Source organism: Diceros bicornis, chromosome 24 (genome assembly GCF_020826845.1).
Source record: "Diceros bicornis minor isolate mBicDic1 chromosome 24, mDicBic1.mat.cur, whole genome shotgun sequence".
Taxonomy (NCBI): Eukaryota; Metazoa; Chordata; class Mammalia; order Perissodactyla; family Rhinocerotidae; genus Diceros; species Diceros bicornis.
The window spans coordinates 19,236,841-19,251,616 of NC_080763.1; the positions used below are offsets into that span (position 1 = coordinate 19,236,841).

The 14,776-nt window shown below is 43.5% G+C and overlaps 1 protein-coding gene across 3 annotated transcripts in view; it reads right to left on the reverse strand.

The window, feature by feature from the left end:
* MAP3K9 (mitogen-activated protein kinase kinase kinase 9) overlaps positions 1–14,776 on the reverse strand; it is a 73,825-nt gene that overhangs the window by 21,039 nt on the left and 38,010 nt on the right. For all 3 annotated transcript variants that reach the window (XM_058567236.1, XM_058567235.1, XM_058567234.1), the window contains exon 3: positions 6,407–6,587. In XM_058567236.1, the coding sequence (XP_058423219.1) occupies positions 6,407–6,587 (181 nt within the window). The remainder of the gene's footprint in view (positions 1–6,406; positions 6,588–14,776) is intronic.

A 14,776-nucleotide genomic window follows, 5' to 3' on the forward strand; every position in this document is an offset into this window, starting at 1 on the left:
ATAGCCATGTGACCTTGCGAAAGGAAGTTCACCTCTCCACATCTGTTTCCTCATCCGAACAAGCAAGACAGCAATCCCTACCTCACACAAGAGTTGCAAGGAATAAACAACAACTACTCCTCATCCAGGAACTACCACCTATGGCTAGTAAACACTGTGTGTTTCCCCTGGGAAAGTGTCTGGTGAGATTTAGGGAGAGCCCACAGTGTCCTGTGAGAGCCCTACCGAGGGACACCAGCATTCAGGGAAGAAGCCTTTCTGGGGATGACTGCATCAGTTACAGTTTTCCCCTGCCAATGTTCCTCTTTATTTTTGTAACAGCAGGTGGGTGATACAAACAAAGTCTTGGCATTCCTTTGGCAGGAAGAGAGTCCCAGAAGGGAACTGGGGAAATACACATGAGATGGGTCTGAGCCCCAGGGAAAGTGGAGCAGTACAAGTCCACGTGATTTACCTCAGGTTTTACTTTGTGGCCCTCCGAGGGTTGAGAGACGATCAAGAGGTCCTTCCAAGACCCTTTCAAGCAGCCTGGAAGCACCAGCTCAGCTAAAACTCTGCCTTGGAGTCCCTCTCCCAACAGGGAAACACCAGCTCCTACAGTGCTGCCAGTGATTTCCCAAGAGGCCTCAGAGCCTAACCCCAAACCCTCAGGAATGCAACCCGTGTCAATGACTAACCACCTCTAGAGGTGTGGTAATTCCTTCCAGCGTTTAGTAGGGTCAGAGGTAGGGGAGGGGTGTTTTATGTTTTTCAAAGTAAGGCAGAGCATCAGAGCGGAAAGTAAACCTTCCCAACCAAAGGCACAGCAATTCCACACCTGAGCTGGACCAGGACCTTTTCTTATTAACCTACATTGTCTCTAAGATGCACGCTCTGAAAGGAAAGGGTGTCCCTTGAATAAGCTCCTGCACTTGGTAACTGGCTGTAACCCCACATGCCAGGAGCCACACTGACTGTTTAATAATCTTTGGTAAAGACAAGTGAACGACCATATGCGAAAGCACTTTGTAAATTGTAAAGTAACATACAATTCTTCTTCTTGTAGTTAACCAGACCTCGTTCAAATGATGATATATTTATTAACATACACATGTAATATATACATTAATATAATTATTAATGTAAATACTTATTGATGTGGTAATATGCTCATGCTATACTATATTCAAAAAGCAGCTTACAAAACAGAATAATCCCATTTTAAGGGATGGGTAGATGAGCATGTGAACAGGAATAAATGCACCAAAATATCAATACAGGTTATCTTTACAAGTGGGCTATGGGTGATTTTCTTTTTCCTTTTTCTTTTTCTTTTTTTTTTTTGATTATTGATATTTTTCTAATTTTTTTCTATAGTGAACATGTTTTACTTCTGTAATATTAAAAACTGAAAATGACTGGGGTCAGCCCGGTGGCATAGTGGTTAAGTTTGGTGCACTCTGCTTCAGCTGCCCAGATTTGCAAGTTAGGATCCCGTTCATCAAGCCATGCTGTGGTGGCATCCCACATACAAAATAGAGGAAGACTGGCACAGATGTTAGCTCAGGGCCAATCTTCCTCACCAAAACAACAACAACAAAAAACTTTAACTGATTAACGAAATGTCTCCACTACATCCCACACAAAACAGGAAAGAAGTCATTGTAGGATGACGGCTCTCCCTGCACAGCACAACCAAAGGGAAAGATTTTGTCAATTACTCTTCTTGAGGTGGTCCAAATTCTAAGCAAATTGGGAAACTTACTTGAGGATCTGGGCCATTATCATCTTACCCTCCATCACAGCATGTGGAGGAGGCCCAGAGAACTACATTCAAAGAGCAGTAAGACAAACTCAGCTGGCCCTGGGCATCTGGCAACAGCAGAAGTCCAGAGGCCCAGATGAGTTCCAGGAGGGAAGGGGGTTGGACTCAGGCTCAGCCCAGTACCTGGCACAGAGTAAGCATTCAACAAACATTTCTTGAACCAGTAAATGAATTACAAGTCAATTTGGGAACCAGCTTTGTCCCGAGTTCGTAGGCATGCTCCAGCCCTCTCTGGGATATCCTGCTGGGTCCCAGGCATGACGGGGCCAATCATCCTGGAAGAAGCTGCCCAAAGGGCGGGAACAAGAGTATACAGAAGGTGACATGGCTGCAAGCACAGAGTTTCAAGAGACACATATCCAGTTGTAACCACAGCTTTACCTCCACCACCTGTGTGAACTTGGGCACCTGACTTACATCATCTAAGCCTCGGTTACCTTATCTGTAAAATGGAAATGATAATATCTACTTTGGGGGATTCTTGTAAGGAACAAATGAGATAAAGGATATACAGCATTCAGCATAGAGCCTGGCCCTTAAGCATCTGTAGGTGGTACATACTGTTACCACTGTATGTGTGTTGTACAAATAGCAATGGGCACACGTTTTCCTCTGGTAAAAGGTGTGAGATCACTTGGAGCCATCTAGATGAGTAGGTTTGAGGGGGGCGGGATTAAAGGCCCATATAATGGGTTCCATAAATTGTGTCCTAGAAGGAAATGCTACAGCAAGGAAGCTAAGAAAGCTGGGAAGGAGCAGGGTGAATTATGTTTTCAAACCACGTTCATCAACCAAGCTGAGTCAGGAGGCTTAAATCCCAGGAACAATTCTAAACTAGAGACCCACCGACAGAGCAGGCCATGTGATAGTTTCCAAGACACCTCATCCAAAGTGCTGCTGATTTGAAGTTTACCTCCAAACTATTCCCTTCAGAGAGTAGAATAACTTCATCAGATGCCTCTCACAGAAGAGGCTCCTGAAGCCTGCTTTCAGGACCTGTGATCGAAGGGTAAGACCTGGACGTCAGCCTTGGAACAAGGACGCTTTGGGTAAAAGTTGAAAGGTCCTGCCTTGTTCCTTCCATGACGGACACACCCTTGCAATGGCCTTGCTCTTCCTTGTCTGCCATTTCTGTCACCATGACAGAGAAGACTCTAAGTTAGGCATTTGGGCTTTCCTTTCCCACTAAGAATGTGCCTGGATACTGCAGGCAACTCTGTCCAAATCAATGCAGCAGCAGAAACCTTTAGTGTGTGACCATAAAACCTGAAAGATTTCAAAGCCAGGCTGGGAGAAGAGGCTAGCAGGAATATAGGAAGTAGGAAATAATCATGTTACTGAGACATCATGGTTTCCCACAAAGAAAGGTAAGATAAAGTTGAGTGTGGCAAGTGGCTGATTGTCCCCCCAAATACATTCTGCCCTTCTTCCATAGTAAGAGTTTTTGCTAGGCACACAGTTGCCCAGCTAACGCCTTTATTTGTCTGCCACCCTTGGAGCCAGGTGTGCCCACATAACCTAGAGTAATGGGGTGCACAGAGGAAATGTGTACAACTTCTGGGTCGTCTCCAAATTAAAGACAAGCTGCTTGCCATAGATAAGCTCTCTCTCCCCATTCCCGCAGACGATAATGCAGAAGTAACAGTCACTCACATGTAATCATTCAGATAAGAACAATGCACTGAGGGATCCTGAAAGAACGTGGGTTTCTGAATGATCTCACAGGACACAGCTGCCCCATCAGCCTGGACTGGCTGGACTACTCCTTGAAAAAGAAATACACTTCTACCACATCTGTAGGTCTCTTTGAAATAGCAGCTTAGCTTAATTAACATATTAGCTAATCTCATTAGCCTATGGTCAAGCAATTAAAGTGTTAGGTTGAAGCATATGAAATTGCTGTTTTTGTAGGTCAACAACAGTTGACTATCAGTATACAGCTTAATCTAATGAGATCTGGTCAGATATTTTAAGGAAAGAAAAACTCATAATAGCCACTTCACCTTGTAATTAATGTGTGGGAAATAAGATTCAATATACAGAAGCTATAAAACATCATTGAAAGAAACTGAAGGAGGCCTACATAAATGTTCACGGATTGGAAAGCTTCATGTTAAGATGGCAATACTCTCCAAAATGATGTACAGATTTAACACAATCCCTATCAAAATCCCAGCTATTTTGCAGAAATTGACAAAATGATCCTAAAATTCATATGGAAATGCAAAGGGCCCAAAATGGCCAAATAATCTTGAAAAAGAAGAACAAAGTTGGAGGACTCGCACTTAATTTCAAAACTTACTACAAAGCTACAGTAATTAAAACAGGGTACTACTGGCCTACGGATAGACACATAGATCAATGGAGTAGAATTGAAAGTCCAGAAATAAACCCTTACATTTACAGTAAACTGCTTTTTGACAAGGGTGACAAGACAATTCAGTGAAGAAAGAATAGCCTTTTCAACAAATGGTGCTGGGACAACTAGATAGCCACACGCAAAAGACTGAGGTTGGTCCCCTACCTCACATCACATACAAAAATCAAGTCAAAATGGAACAGAGACCTAAATATAAGAGTTAAGATTATAGAACTCTTAGAACAAAACATAGGTATAAGTCTTCATGACCTTGGATTAGGCAATGGTTTCTTAGATATGACACCAAAAGCAGGCAATCAAAGAAAAAATAAATTGGACTTCATAAAAATTAAAAATGTTTGTCTTTCAAAGGACACCATCAAGAAAGTGAAAAGAAAACACACATAATGGGAGAAAATATTTGCAAATCATATATCTAATAAGGGATTTGTAACCAGAATATATTAAGAACTCTTTCAATGTAAAAATAAAAGGACATATAACCAAATTTTTCAAATGGCAAAGGATTTGAATAGACATTTATCCAGAGAAGATACACAAATGGTCAATAAGCACATGAAAAGATGCTTAACATAATTAATCATTAGGGAAATACAAATCAAAACCACAATGAGATACCACTTATTATCTACTAGGATGGCTATAATCAAAAAGACAGACAATAACAAGTGTTGAGGGGATGTGGAGAAATTGGAACCCTCATACATTGCTAATGGGAATGTAAAATGGTACAGCCATGGTAAAAAACAGTTTGGCAGCTCCTCAAGAAGTTAAACACAGGGGCCAGCCGGGTGACATAGTGGTTAAGTTCACGTGCTCCACTTCAGCGGCCCAGGGTTTGCAGGATCGGATCCTGGGTGTGGACCCAAACAGCGCTTATCAAGCCCTGCTGTGGTAGGCATCTGACATATGAAGTAGAGGAAGATAGGCACGGATGTTAGCCCAAGGCCAATCTTCCTCAGCAAAAAGAGGAGGATTGGCAATGGATATTAGCTCAGAGCTAATCTTCCTCACCAAAAAAAAAAAACAAAAAAAGTTAAACATAGAATTACCATATGACTCAGCAATTCCACTCCTAGGTATGCACCCAAGAGAACTGAACACGTATGTTCACACAAAAGCTTGTACAAAAATGTCCATAGCAGCATTATTCATAACAGCCAAAAAGTGGAAACAACACAAATGTCCATCAACTGATGAATGCCTAAACAAATTGTGGTATATCCATACAATGGAATATTATTCAGCTATAAAAAGGAATAGAGTACTGATACATGCTACAACATGCATGAACCTTGAAAATATTATACTCAATGAAAGAAACCAGTCACAAAAGACCACCTACTGTAAGATTCCACTTGTATGAAATGTCCAGAGTAAGCAAATCCATAGAGACAGAAAGTAAATTAGTGGTTACCAGGGGCTAGGGATACGGGAAATTGGGAAATGACTGCAAAAAGATATCAAGTCTTTTTGGGTGATAAAAATATTCTGGAAATAGACAGCGATTGCAGTGGGTTGAACAGTGGCCCTAAAAAGATATGCCCATGTCCTAATACCCAGAATCCTTATTTGGAACAGAATTCTCCCTCCAGAATCTGGAGGGAGTGTGGCCTTGCTGACACTGATTTCAGACTTCTGGCCTCCAGACTATAAATTTCTACTGTTTTAAGCTACCAGGTTTGTGGTAATTTGTTATAGCAGCCCCAGGAAACTAATAACAATGGTGATTGGTGTAAAATTTTGTAAATTTACTAAAAACCATTAACTTATACATTTTAAAGGGTAAACTTTATGGTATGTGAATAATATCTCAATAAAGTTGTTATTTAAAATACACACACACATACAAGTTCATTTTACAACACAGCAGGAAGTAACGACTTCATAGACTAAAGTACATGATAATCTATCGTCCTTTCTTTTGTAAACCAAGGTGATGCTACCATCTCACAGCCATGAGGATGTGAGATACACTCTGTAGCGGCTCATCCTCCCATCAGACAGGACAGGATTTTTAGATCCATGTCCTTGCGACCTCTTGGGCTGACATTTACTAGAGGGATGGTTGGTCTAGTCTGTGACTCTGCAGTTCTGGGGGCATCTTGGGACCCATCTTTCCCCAACATCAATTCTATGCAACCTCAATTCTCCAAGTCCTGAAGTACGTGTGCAGCCAAAATACACCTGGGGAACACTGACCCTGCACCTCCGGACCTTACCTCCACACGTCGCTGCCTTTGGAAAACATGGAGGCACGAATGACTTCAGGTGCCATCCAAGCATATGTCCCTGCCGCGCTCATCTTGGTGGTTCGGTGCCATTCCCGAGCCAGGCCAAAATCAGTGATCTTCAGAATCTTGTTGCTCAGGTCTCCATTCTCCACCTTCTGGAGGATCAATACTGGGCAAGGAAAGGAATACAGAAGAAACCAGAGAGTCTGCATTAATCACAGGGAAACCTCCCAATACCGAGCCCTCCGGCCATCCTCTCGTCCTCTCCTGCAGGCTCCATCGTGCGGCTACCGTGGCTTGTAGGAGCTATCGTTCTTAAACACCTGCAACGCATAAATTTTTGCACCAAGTATTTTATTGGCATTATCTTTAACCCTCCCAACAACTTTACGAGGTAGATACTATTGCCATCTCTGTTTTACAGATGAGGAAACTGAGATGCAGCACAGTTACGTAAATTTTCAAGGCCACGCAACCAATAAGCCAGGACTGAAACCCAGGCAGCCTGACTCGAGAGCCTTCTCTGTTACCTGTATATCACATGGTCCATTCACACCCTAGGAAAGAAGAGCTGTGAGGTCACAGCTAATCCTTCTGAGCAGCAGATACTCGGGCTTCCCATCTGCCAGGGCACCCCTGGGCTATAACCACTCTCAAACCACAAGGAATGGAGGTGCCTGTTGGATTTTCAAGGTTTCAGATAGTGTCTGGACAGTTTCCACGAACCTCTCCAAGTTACTTTATTTAAGCTCTTAAGAAAGCACGTCTTTTGGGCACAGAGATTTCCCCTTAATCCAGGAACTCACCCCCAGCCTTTGAGAACTGGCTGACAAGTAGGAGAGGTCAGAGGGCACACACACATTCACACCCACGATGTTCTCTGTGAACGTGGCCCAGGAAGGAGGAACTAGGGCACTGAACTAGTTATACTCTGGGCTCTGTCTCCTACGTTCCAACGCCAAAGCACTTCAGCATGGGAGCCATCCTGTCTCTCCCAGGACAGCAGCTGAGGCAGCCACCTCACCCACGTGCTGGTGCCAGCGGTAAGTGTGCCCTTGTGGGAGTCAATCTCCCTAAAAAGAGCAAAAATGCAAATTGACTGAAGTGCTGTAAGCTAAGTCAAGGAACTCTGCCTCAGTGGGCAGCTGGTGAGCTCCCTGGATTTGCAGAAGCCAAGCCTCCACACTCACAAGTGCGAAGGTTCCAAAGGCCCTGTGCAAGCACAACCTCTTATGGGCCAGACGCTGAACCACCTGGAATTCAGAGCTCGGTACACAGGATTTCAGGAAGGAAGAAAGATTCTCTCTGCTGTTCAAGTCCAAATGGGGAGGGAAAGGGGGGGATTTTAGAGGAAGAGCCTTAGGCAGGTCCCTCAAGTCACACAACTGTACTTTCCTTTTCCTGCCCCCCCAACCCCCCATAAATGTCCACTGAATTGTTACATATTGAAAGGACAAGGGCCAGAGATTTCTATGTCCCACGTGCTTCTGAGAAAATCAGCAGTAAAGAGGGATTACAAGCAGCTGTAGGGCTGGGACCACAAAATAAAACAGTGCCAGCCCCTCCCTACATCTAATGGACTAAGTCTCCTTCCTCCACACCCTCTCCCCGACTCCCCTGACACACACTCCCACGCCGAGCTTCCAGCACCCCGAATGGGTCCAGGCCTCTGAATGCTTGGGCAGACTGGAAAAAAAAAACCGTTCTCCATCTTGGGTCTAATAACAAAAATGTTTCCAGATTCTTCTGTGCCTCTCTCCTCGGGAAGAGATAGACATATGCACTCAGATTGCTGAGCAAGTGACATTAAAGAAACCAACCGTTCCTTCTACAGTAGTGGCCACCAGCTCCTGATCATTTCTCTCTGGGCCGCCCTTAAACTGGAGATTCAGAGTGAACCCTTCCCCTTACACATCCAGTGGGGTTCAGTCCTGTCACTCCAGACCCCAGACGGCTGGGACAGGGTACGGCAGGGGGAGGATAACAGTTTCATGATACTGTATGGATCCAGCTGAGCTTCCTCAGATTCTATGCTGGAAAGGGAAGTGGAGAGGTTTAGATTCTGTTACAGGAGACAGATTTTTAGAAATTGAATGGCATACTGAAGATGATCTTTTATTTTTTTTAAACACTATTTTTTTTAATTTTATTTATTTATTTATTTTCCCCCAAAGCCCCAGTAGATAGTTGTATGTCATAGCTGCACATCCTTCTAGTTGCTGTATGTGGGATGCGGCCTCAGCATGGCCGGAGAAGCGGTGCGTCGGTGCGCGCCCGGGATCCGAACCCGAGCCGCCAGCAGCGGAGCGCGCGCACTTAACCGCTAAGCCACGGGGCCGGCCCCCTTTTTTTTTTTTTAAGATTTTATTTATTTATTTATTTTCCCCCCAAAGCCCCAGTAGATAGTTGTATGTCATAGCTGCACATCCTTCTAGTTGATGTATGTGGGACGCGGCCTCAGCATGGCCGGAGAAGCGGTGCGTCGGTGCACACCCAGGATCCGAACCCGCCAGCAGCGGAGCACGCGCACTTAACCGCTAAGCCATGGGGCCGGCCCGAAGATGATCTTTTAAAACAGATTAGTCTGTCAGATGGCTTAAAAGGAATCGCAGAATGATGAAGATGGGGCAAGAATCAGCCCAGGGACAGTTGGTCTGAATTTAAACGCCTTCAGATAGTGCAGGTCCGGCCCAGGTCCACCTAACCCCACTGCTCCCTGCTGCCTTACATCCAGCTGACTTCAAACATTTATCTCAACAGGTTGGGCCCTGAAGGCATCTGAGTCAGAAATCCCTGGTTTGGGGGTCCTGCCCTCTGCAAACAGGAGCAGCTGTAATCAGAAGCCAGCTAGCCATCCTGGCAGATGATTACAGCCAATGCTTCTCAATAATGGTGCCCTGAAATACTGGTATCTACCAAGCATCTGTTACTATTAATAATTAAAGCAACAAAGTATGTGAAAGCTTTACCTTTTTTGTAGATTTTTTTATTGAGATAAAATTCACCTAACATAAAATTAACCACATTAAAGTGAACAATTCAGTAGTACTTACTACATTCACAATGTTGTACAACCACCACCTCTATCTAGTTCCAAAATATTTTCATCATCCCTATAAGGAAATCCAGTACCCACTAAGCAATTATTCCTCATTCTCCCCTCCTCCCAGCCCCTGCCAACCACCAATCTGCTTTCTATCTCTATCACTTGACCTATTCTGGATAGTTCATATAAATGGAATCATACAATGAGACACATCTGGTTCTTTTACTTAGCATAGTGTTTTCAAGGTTCATCCACATTATAGCTTGTACCAGTACTTCATTCCTTTTTATGGCTGAATAATATTCCATTGTATGTATATACTACAATTTGTTTACCCATCTGTCCATTGAAAGACATTTGGGGGGCCGGCCCGGTGGCACAAGTGGTTAAGTGTGCGCGCTTCGCTGCGGCGGCTGCCGGTTCGGATCCCGGGCATGCACCAACGCACTGCTTGGCAAGCCATGCTGTGGTGGCGTCCCATATAAAGTAGAGGAAGATGGGCACGGATGTTAGCCCAGGGCCGGTCTTCCTCAGCAAAAAAAGTGGAGGATTGGCAGATGTTAGCACAGGGCTGATCTCCTCACAAAAAAAAAAAAGAGAGTTTATAATTACTTTAGGGCCGGCCCCGTGGCTTAGCGGTTAAGTGCTCGTGCTCTGCTGCTGGTGGCCAGGGTTCGGATCCCGGGCGTGCACCGACGCACCGCTTCTCCGGCCATGCTGAGGCCGTGTCCCACATACAGCAACTAGAAGGATGTGCAGCTATGACATACAACTATCTACTGGGGCTTTGGGTGAAAAATAAATAAATAAAATCTTTAAAAAAAAAAAGAAAGACATTTGGGTTGTTTCCACCTTTTGATTATTGTGAGTAGTGATGCTATGAACACGTGTGTACATATACTTGTTTGAGTACCTGTTTTCAATTCTTTTGGGTGTACACCTAGGAGTGGAATAGCTAGCTTATATGGTAATTCTATGTTTAACTTTTTGAGGAATTGCCAAACTGTTTTCCACAGCAGCTGAACCATTTTACATTCCCATTAGCAGTGTATGAGGGTTCGAATTTCTCCACATACTCGCCACACTTATTTTCCTTTTTCTTCTTTTTATTATAGCCATCGTAGTGGATGTGAAATGGTATCTCATTGTGGTTTTGATTTGCATTTCCCTCATGACTAATGATGCTGAGCATCTTTTTGTGTGCTTGTTGGCCATTTGTATATCTTCTGTGGATAAACGGCTATTTGTTGTTTGCCTTTTTGTTATTGAGCTATCAGAGTTCTTTATATATCCTGAATACTAGACCCTTATCAAATACATGATTTGCAAATATTTTTTCCCTTTCTGTGGGCAGTCTTTTTATTTACTTGATAATGTCCTTTGACGCACAAAAGTTCTTAATTTAGATGAGGTCCGCTTTATCTAATTTTTCTTTTGTTGCTCATGCTTTTGGTGTAATATCAAAGAATCCATTGCCAAGTCCAAGTTCATGAAGATTTACCTCTATGTTTTCTTCGAGTTCTATGGTTTTAGCTCTTATATTTAGGTCCCTGATCCATTCTTAGTTAATTTTTGCATATCATATGAGATAGGGGTCCATCATCATTCTTTTGCATGTGGATATCCAATTGTCCCAGCACCCTTTGTTAAAGAGGAAAGCTTGACTTTTTAAAACAGAGTGGAGCACAGTTCTCTCCCAACATGGTTTCCCGGGTAGGAAAGAAAGGTTACATTCATAGCAGCTTACTTATCTGTACCACTGCAGTGAGCCCATTCTAAGCTTCGACCATTGACCAACAGCTGCAGCAAAAGCAATAGGGAATTATTGTGCTTTACTTCCTGGAAAACTTAAGAATGTTTTATCAAAATCTGGTGAAGTCCCTGAAAGCGTATTGTGTAAACCTCACTTCTCATGTGTAGGGCAGTGGAACAAATGCTGAGAACAACCAACAAGTCCGGATAGGAGGAACAGAGAGGAAAAGATGCATTTGAACTATTAATCTAGTGATTAACCAGATACAGGGGCTTGACGGAGGAGGCAGAGGTCTCCAGCCTTACAGACACGGGTAACAAGTAGAACGGTGGTGCCCCAGATTGAGAAGTTGAGAGACAAAGCCCATTTGAGAAAGCCAAGTTCAGTTTGGGACATAATGGGGTTTAGGGTGACACTAAGTTTAGGCTTGAGACTTTCCATGTGACTCCGGATAAGTTTCATGAACTCTGCACCTCTATTCCCGTGTCTGTAAAATGAGGATAAAGATTAATATAGATTAATAAAGATGATATAGCAATGAAGCACCTAGCAGAGAGCCTGGCACATAAATAGGCACTCGGGACACCACACCTATTATTATTACTAAGTGTCTTGTACGTTAAGTGGAAACCATGGACTCAGCACTCAAGGTATCGAGGAGGGAAGCCTGGCAGTCCCTGACACATAATAACCATGCAATAAATTTTGGCTGTATAAATAAATGGAATGGTGGATTAATTAACAATGACAGCTACCCATTATTGATCACTTACTACGTAGTGACATGATGCTCTTTACATGATATATGTAAAGAGCTTTACATACATCAACTTAGTTAATCCTTAAATCAACCCTATGAAGTAGGCATAATTATTTTCTCCACGCTGAGACAAACACAGAAAGGTTAAGTTAGCGAGGGACGGAGATGGGATGTGAAGCCAGATCTTTCTTTGCGTGCTGTGCCATCCAGAGGACAGAAAGGAATCCTATGCGTCTTTAAGGCTAAATTTCAATTTCTGCCTGATCCCTAAAACTGTGATTCATTAACTAGCCTTCACTGCTCTTCCTTTTCCTGAGTTATTCCTTCAGTACTCAAAACCAATATCATAAAATTTTATATACTCCTTTTAATCATTCCCAACCACTGTATGAATGTGTGCTTCTTCACTTCCTCTGTGATGTGACAGAATAGGACTCCTAGAGGGCAAAAACCACATTCTCTTTCTTCTGGAACCCACGCTGTGCCCCTTCCAGGAACCAAGCAGAGGACCAGGCTCTCTGAAGGAAGTGACCCCTCGCTGGTCACTTCTTTCACTGAAGGAGTATCTGTGCATCTTCTCAGACCATCCACTTCCCCATCCGATTGTTGCCGAGTGCTGGGGAGCATCCTCCCCAATGCTATCCATCCCTGAGGCACTCAGGGGGGCCGGCAGGATAATGGACTGGAGAAGGAGGAACACCTCAGCCAGGGTTCACTAGTGACTAACACACCCAGCTGGTGCCAGGCGGGGTGGGAGGACGCAAGGAAAGACAAGCCGGAGACTCTGCCCTTAAGGGCCTTCCACGTGCTCTATGGAAAAATACTCGACAAGATGGAACATCAGGTCAAGACAAAGCGTGCCATCAATAGGGCCCACATTTTGCTACAATCAATAAGATAATCACAGTTTTCTATACCTCAGTAACCCAAGGACATTATTCTTGATTATTTCCAGATCAGGACACCACCTATATACCATTTATTTAATGTGTTTCTTGAAATTGACTTTTAAAAAATTACTTGCAGAAATTTTATATCATTATTATAAATGCAAAAAACAGATATTCTTCTAATACTAGGTACTAACTCGTACAAATAAATAAAATGAAAACAAAAATAAATGTTATTACATTTCCATAGATCCTGCTACTGGTCAAAGCCAGAACCTAAGGTCTGCTGTCTCTGTTAAAAAGGAAAGATGAGAGGTGTACAGAGGAATAAAGGCAGACCAGCACCAAAATGAATCTTGATCCACCATGAATATGAAGAGGTTGAATGACTTTCCATGAGATTCAATGGTACTGAATACAGATCACCTAAAGGGCCTCAAGGTCTTCCCCTGCTAGGAAATCAGAAGGAGAAATGAGTCAGGTGGGGTGGCCACAAAGGGCTCCGTGAGTCTGACCTTAATACCTTTTAGCTGGAGGCCAGGCTCTCAAAACTTGGCATAACTGAGGAGACTCTCCCATTAGGTCCTAATGGTAAATTTAGCTTTGGTTGATGATTTATCATTCTGACATGTCTTATTTATTATTCATCACCATTAGCACAAGGGGCTCCAATTTGCTAAATGCTCACCTTGGCACCAGGGCTCCCACCCCCAGGGCTTCATCTGGTTCAAATGATTCAGCATCATCTCTCCCAGGTTGAGCAACTGGTCTAACTCTGTTTTGAGGGTTGTGTTTTGCTTGGTTTAGTCTTCCTTTTTAAGGTTATTGTCAAATGTATATACACATAGAAGAGTGTATAAAACATGTTTGTATGGTTAAAAGAAAATAAGATGAAAACCCCTGTAATCCCATCCAGCCCTTAGAAGCTCCATGTGTCCCTCCCTGTCACATCCCTTTCCCTCTCCCCAGACATATCAATCTTGACTTCTGTTAGGCATTCCTTTACTTCTCTTTATGATTTTACCACCTATGTATACATCCCTAAATAAGATATTGTTTAGTTTTGAAAAAGTGAGTGACAAGCACAAATGTGGTCGTGTGTACTAGTTTTCTAGGGCTGCCAAGGCAAACTAACACAAACTTGGTGGTTGAAAACAACAGAAATTTATTCTCTCACAGTTCTGGAGGCTAGAAGTTCAAAATCAGGGTGTCAGCAGGGCCATGCTCCCATCAAAGGCTCTAGGGAAGAATCCTTCATTGCGTCTTCTAGCTTCTGGTGGCTGCCAGCAATCCTTGGCATTTCTTGGCTTAGGGTAGCATAACTCCAATCTCTTCATTCGGCCATCTGCCCTCTGTGTGTCTATCTCTGTCTTCACACGGCATTCTCATCTCTGTGAATGAATCTCCGTGTGTCTGTGTCCAAATTCCCTCTTCTTATAAAGGTACCAGTCATTGGATTAGGGCCAATCCTCATCCGGCATGACCTCTTCTTCACTTGATTACATCTACAAAGACCCTATTTCCAAATAAGATCACAATCACAGGTTAGGACTTCAACATATGAAGCCTCCCTGAAGGAAATAAGCTAAACACAGTGTCTGGTCATGGTTCCAGAGAAATGACAAGAGCCTTTTCTGGGAAAGCCAGTAAGCAAGATCATATACGAGCGCTAGAAAAACTGGATAGGTGACCACAGTGGCAACATCTGACAGCTGGGAGGGGAGGTGCAGATACTAGACATCCATCGGGAATATGGTGGGGGAGTGGGCTCCTCGGTATTTTCTGTTTCTAAATTCACTTTAGCCTACCTTTGGTTCTCAGAGGTGGGCAAAGAAAACACTTGTCTATCCAATTAGCAGGGCAAGGAGGGGTGAGCAGGGGCTGCATCAGCACACGAGCAAGACAGCCA